The sequence below is a fragment of the Muscardinus avellanarius genome (genome assembly GCF_963383645.1).
Source record: "Muscardinus avellanarius genome assembly, chromosome: 17".
In the NCBI taxonomy this organism is placed as follows: Eukaryota; Metazoa; Chordata; class Mammalia; order Rodentia; family Gliridae; genus Muscardinus; species Muscardinus avellanarius.
In genome coordinates this window covers 59,606,143-59,612,038 of record NC_137803.1, presented here as the reverse complement: position 1 = coordinate 59,612,038, position 5,896 = coordinate 59,606,143, and the positions used below count along the sequence as shown (strand labels likewise).

Genomic DNA, 5,896 nt, shown 5'->3' with positions numbered 1-5,896 from the left:
AGATTCATGCACCGCCCTCAATTTTAGCATCTCTATAAGAGGAGTTAAGGCAACCAATGGAACCCACAGTGTTTTACTCTGAGGACCATCCTGCCAGGCTGGGATTTTAAGAAGCGAACACAGACAACCATAAACGGGCATCTGTGATTTTTTACCTCTGGGGCTGTATTGCTAACAACTAAACTTCCTAAGGATAGGCACTAGTTACCTCCATCTCTGACACCTACCTTCCCCAAAAATGACCTCGTGAGAAAAAGATGAAGAGTTTTCACCTGGGGAAATGCCATTATTATCCTGTGGCCTGCGTTACCTAATTCATTGCCTACTCATCTGAATACTGGGATTCTGGAAAGTGCTGTTGGCACATTAGTAAGAGGTCAGAAAGCTATTATGACAGCAACTTTTTTTTTTTAAGACTGTAGTATGTCTGCATAAGAAGATTTCTTGGGGCTTCCAAAGGACTTCTCAAATGCCTGAGGAAATCTAGCACAAGATACCTTTAAGGAAGTCCCTCTGAGGGAGGAGAGAAGGCCAGAAAGAAGAGCCCAGTTACATAACCAGTTACCTAGAACTAAATATTCCACCCCGAGAAGCTGTCCAGATGTTGCAGAATAGAGCCGAGGAGGCTGTGAGAGGGAATTGCTTGTCTTCAGCTGTGGGAACAAGAGGCAACTTTGTGCAGGGATTTATTGTCCCAGTATTGAAATATCTCTGGTGTTCTCTCAGGAATGAGCTCTGTTAATTATCTGAAGTAAATCAGCCGTCTTCCTGCCAGGGTAGAGTCCTCATTTTCATGAGGAAGGGGGGTGAATTTCCTTCACCTTCACACAATAGTAACTTTCATGACTGTTTTCATAACTCCGGGGCCCTACTTTGACAGATTCCAGGAGCCTAGAGACTTGCAACCCTTGTGGCCTCTCCCTTGAGAAATCTTCCGATTCCAGGGGGACAAAGGGAAGGGAAAGGCCCTTTTGCCAAGGAAGTTCTCGGCCACTACTGTGAGTCGCCACATGGAGTTTTAACCAGTGGTGGGAACTCCACAGGCTGCTAGCCAGGAGCGTGTGACAATTACCTATGCTGTGTGTGTGGGATGGGGCAGGAGGGAGGGGGACAGGCTTCCCTCCAATTGTTCCGTCCCGACCTACAAGTTACTGCAACAAGGGTCCCGGTCCCCCGCCCCGATGTCCCACACCCGGTGTCTACAGGGCTCCTGGGTCAGTGTGAAAGGCACCGGAGGGGGTGGGCACGTGTAGAGCGCGGGATCCTGGAGCCGGCAATCTCAGCACGTGGGATGCTGATGCAGCCCAGCCTACTCTCTCTGACTGTCTCCCTCTGCTTTGCAGCAGGAGGAGGTGGCGGAGCAGCTAGTGGGCAGCTGGCGCCCCCCCAGCGCGAGCCTCCTCGGCCCCAGCCCCCGGGGCTGGCCCGGCTCTCCACGAGTTCGCCATGATCGCCACGGGGGGCCTGCTGAGGATTTCCGCCCGAAAGCAGGATCCCCTCCGCCCCCCGAGCCAGGTGCCCAAGCGCAGGCGGAGAGCCAAGAGGAGGCGCAAGAACGACGTGGTGGTGGTGAAGGGCAAGCTGAAGCTGTGCTCCGTCTCGGGGCTCGTCGCGCTCTGCGGGGTCCTGGTGCTGCTGGTGGGGATCGCCCTGGCGGTGGTGGGCTACTGGCCCAAGGCGGGCGAAGCCAGCAGGGAGGGGGCCAGGCAGCTGCCGCCCGCGGGCAGTGGCCCCCGCGCCCCCACCGCGGCCAGCAGCGGCAGCGGCGGCAGCCACCCGTCCAGGAGCCCCCCGGGGGCTGTCAACTCCACCTGGGTGGGCGCGCCCAGAAGCACGGCCCCCCCCGCGGCGCGCTCCGCCGCCGCGCCCTCGACGGCCCCCGCGTCGGCCGGCCTCTTCGTCCGCATCTTCTCCCGCTACCTGCACTCCGACAAGCTCAAGGTGCTCGGGCCGCTCGTCATGGGCATCGGCATCTTCCTCTTCATCTGCGCCAACGCCGTGCTGCACGAGAACCGCGACAGGAAGACCAAGGTCATCAACCTGCGGGACCTCTACTCCACCGTCATCGACGTGCACAGCCTCCGCGCCAAGGACCTGGCGGCCGCCGCCGCCGCCGCCGCCGCCGCCGCGTCCTCGCCCTCCGGCCCCGCCGCGCCCCCCGGGCCGGCGCCGCTCAATGGCTTCCTGGGCTGCGTGCAGCCGCGGGGGCTGGAGCTGCCGCCCGCGGACGCCTTCGGGGCGGCGGCGCTGCTGGCGTCCCCGCCCGACCTGGCCTCGTCCCCGCGCGGCCCGCGGGGGTCCCCGGCCGCCGGCGCGGTGTTCAGCATCTCCCGCGGGCGCCCGGGCGCGGCCAGCGGCGGCAGCAGCCCGGCCGGGCCCCGCAGCCCCCCCGAGAGCTGGGGCCGCCCGAGCACCGCCAGCTCCCTGGCGGGCTCCTCGCTCAGCGCCCTGGCGCTGCTGCCCCTGCACGGGGAGGGCGCCCGGGAGGCCCCGCGGGCCCCGCTGGACCTCAGCCTCACCGACCTCCGCGGCGCCCCGGACGCGCCCCCCGAGCCCGAGGGGGCGGCGGCGGCGCGATCGGCCGGGGCGCGGGGCGGCCGCCCGCCCAGGACCGGCAGGTGCGCGGCCCTGCGCCGCCGCAGCACGAGCGGGCTCCCGGACCCCCGGGCGCCGCCGTCCCCGGAGCCCCCGCCCCGCCGGCGCGCGGAGCACCCGGACGCCAGCCCCCCCGGCGCGGCGGCCGCCGCCTCGCCCCCCCTGCGTCTGGAGAGCCCGCCCCGCGCCCCGCGGGGCTCGCCCAGCCCCCCCTCCGAGGACCCGAGCGGCAGCAGCCAGGGCTACACCCCCCTGCGGGAGGTCGGCACCTCCTGCGAGTCGCTGCTGGACTCTGCAGCCAGTAAAGGGCCGGGCTGCGAGGCCGACGCCCTGGCGGGGCAGCCGAGCCCCTCCGAGGGCCCCCGCCCGGGAGAGCCGCCCAGGCCCCAGGCCGAGCAACCCCAGCCCGTGCAGAGGCCGTTTACGAAGAAGGAGAAACTCTTCATGATTTCCCGGTCCCCTGAGCTAGGAGCGGAAGATAAAGAACTGGAAAACACGGGCACTTAGGGGCAAGAGGAGCGAGCCCGGGCAAAGGCCAGAGAACACGGGGGATTGGGACCAGTGCGTTAAAAGGTCTCCTAATTTCTTTGTGGACTGATCCGCGGAAATCATTCACTATCCAAAGAGCTGCTGAATGTTATCCTTGAATTGCAATCATGAGATTCCTGTAGATAACTCCAAGCAAGTTTTTTTTTTAAGAAAAAAAAAAAAAACTAGTCTTTTTTTTATGTCCGATGGTGATTGTAATGTTCCACGAAAACCAAATGTATTAAAAGGTCGGCGATCTAGTTCATTAGATAAGATTCTTTTAATTTTCTTAGGAAGGCTCAGATTAATCTATTTTTGACAGTAACTGCGCACTTTAAAGTTTGTTGAGCTCCGGTGTTACTAACCCTATACTTTCCGGTAGCTCTGTCTCTCCTTGCTTGTGAATTGACAAGCTTTTTTTTTTTTTTTTTTAATATTTTCTTTTCCCTCCATCCCTTTGTGGAGCATAGACGGATATGTCTCAGTTTTCTTACAGTTGATCTTTCAAAATGAAGTCAAAGCCCAAAGCATGAGTAATTCAGGGGAAAAAAAAAAAAAAATGTGTTCTGTGCCCTGTCCCACTCTGCAGGGCTCTTTTGTAAAGGCCTTATTTTTTAAGAGGGTATTTGCCTGTTGCTACTAGGGTCTGTTGTGCAGACCGGAGGGGCCAGGGACTACATGGACTGTTAACATCCCTAAGTTCACAGTACCAAGAACACCCCGCTTTACTGAGTATTATCAGCCCTGTACTGAAAATAGCACTTCTATTTAAAATCTTTTTAATAATAAAAGAAATTTTCAAACAGTTAAACATAATATTGCTTCATTTTGCTTGGGAATAAATGCTCCTAAGACACAGTAACCGTTGAGCATCTGGTCCAGTAAATACAAATATTTTGTTATGACATTGCTTTTGTGACTGTAGTTATCTTTCCCCAGTGTCAGGGAAAGAGTATGAGTACATCAATCAATCTCCAGTGTGTTTTTAACTTAAAAACATACTTTGGGAGTTTATCTTTCAAGTAGAATGAAACTCTAATTAATAGCACTTTTCTATAATAGTATTGGTTTACCTCAAAGCGGTCTTTTATAGATGGCCGTCTCATCTTTTGGGGTCTTACTGTTTGGGTTTTAAAGTTTTTAGTCTCGAATCCATGGCCCACATAGGCAGAAAGGTGGTGTTTCAATAACTTGGCCAGATTGTTAGCACTTGATGTTGTTAAAAAGTCAGCTAGATAGTTTTTGGGAACAGGAGAATAATAGTTCACAGTTCGAAAGCCTCTCCCTTTGAGTGACACCTGAGGGTCTAGCTAATGCTATCGCTTTCTTTTTTGGCCATTGATATATAAGTTCTTCGTTCAGCGGAAACTATCATTGCAGGGGATTAAAAGACTGATTTTAAAGAGGAACTGATAAAAGTCCTGCGGGTCCCAGGGATTGAAGCAGCCGGTCCTGCTCAGAGTGCAGGCTAGGGCGTGTGTGGACCCCAGCTGTGGGCTTCTACTAGGCTGTGAAGTGGCACAGATGCTGAGTCTCTGTCATCTCATCCATAAGATAAAGATCAGACTAGACGGACCATACTGGGTTATGACCAAGAGCAGAGAAAGGTAGGGGGTAGGAGGAGAGGTCAGGCGTGCAGAGCCTGCTGGACTACTTGGCCTGGAATATGCATCCAAGAAGTGGTGGCTAACGAAATCATGACTACCATGAGAATATACTGTCTGAATATATATTGTCTGCTCATTCTCTGTGTAACCTCAGACAAGAAAAATCACTTAATTCCTCTGGGCCTGTAGTGGATGATAGAATCTCCATGATCCTCTTCAGCTCTAAAAGCCTTACTTAAGCTCAGGATATTGGTTTTTATCCTGGACAGAATCATATCATATGTGTGCATAAAACTTTGCAAAGGGTAAATATACCTTACAAACTTCCATTAGGGTAACATTCTGTAATCAATTTTTAAAAGACCTAATTTATCCCAGACTGGATCTACTTTGACATATTAACTCATGTTAAGTCTCTGGATTAATTTACTGAGCCGTTCTACTGAAGTCAAAATAAGTTTCCACTAATAAAAGTGGCAGGCGAGTGTAACAAGGCCTCTGGGTAATTTCAAGTTTCAACAGTCCCAATTGCTTTGTTACACTTCCCCCCAAATGCCAGATTTTCCTGTTTTCTAGACTAAGAGAGTATGTTATTTAAAAGGAAAAATTGTTCTGGTGTTCTACAGAGCTGTTTCCCAGCCTCAGAAAATGCACCATCATGACAAATAATAAAGCCCCTATATCTTAGCTTAACTAACAGAGAGTGAGAAGATGCTGTTGACCCCTTACAAGCTTTAGAAAATTCACTCTAAACAACTTAAAGATATGTAGTGATACTGATCACCTAGTATCATTAGTCAGATTAAGTAAACACCTCTAATCCATATTGCTTTCATACATAGAGGCCCTCTGAAATTAGATAACTTCAGCAAGCTCATTTATTTCCATATCAATACATATCTACATTAACTGTTGAGCAATTTAATTAGATTCTTGTGCTTTTCTCCTGAAGATAAAAAGGGTGAGCTCAGTTCTCCAGACCTTGTGAGAAGTCTGAGATTCCCTGACTCCAGGAGAATCCTTAGCAGCTATGACTGTCGTCATTCACAACCAGAGCTGCCGTAGGAGCAGGAATCTTCTGCAAAAGTAATGCTAACTTTTGCTCACTATTGACTGTGGGCCAAGTACTGTTCTTCCAGCTTAGTGCTATTATCTCATTTAATCCT

The 5,896-nt window shown here is 52.9% G+C and overlaps 1 protein-coding gene across 1 annotated transcript; it reads left to right on the top strand.

Moving 5' to 3' along the window:
• Window positions 1-1,446: 1,446 nt before the first annotated feature.
• On the top strand, window positions 1,447-3,102 carry TMEM200C (transmembrane protein 200C; the record flags this gene model as incomplete). Its single annotated transcript, XM_080714725.1, has 1 exon — window positions 1,447-3,102. The coding sequence occupies one exon, from the start codon at window positions 1,447-1,449 to the stop codon at window positions 3,100-3,102; it is 1,656 nt and encodes a 551-aa protein (XP_080570851.1).
• Window positions 3,103-5,896: the final 2,794 nt, after the last annotated feature.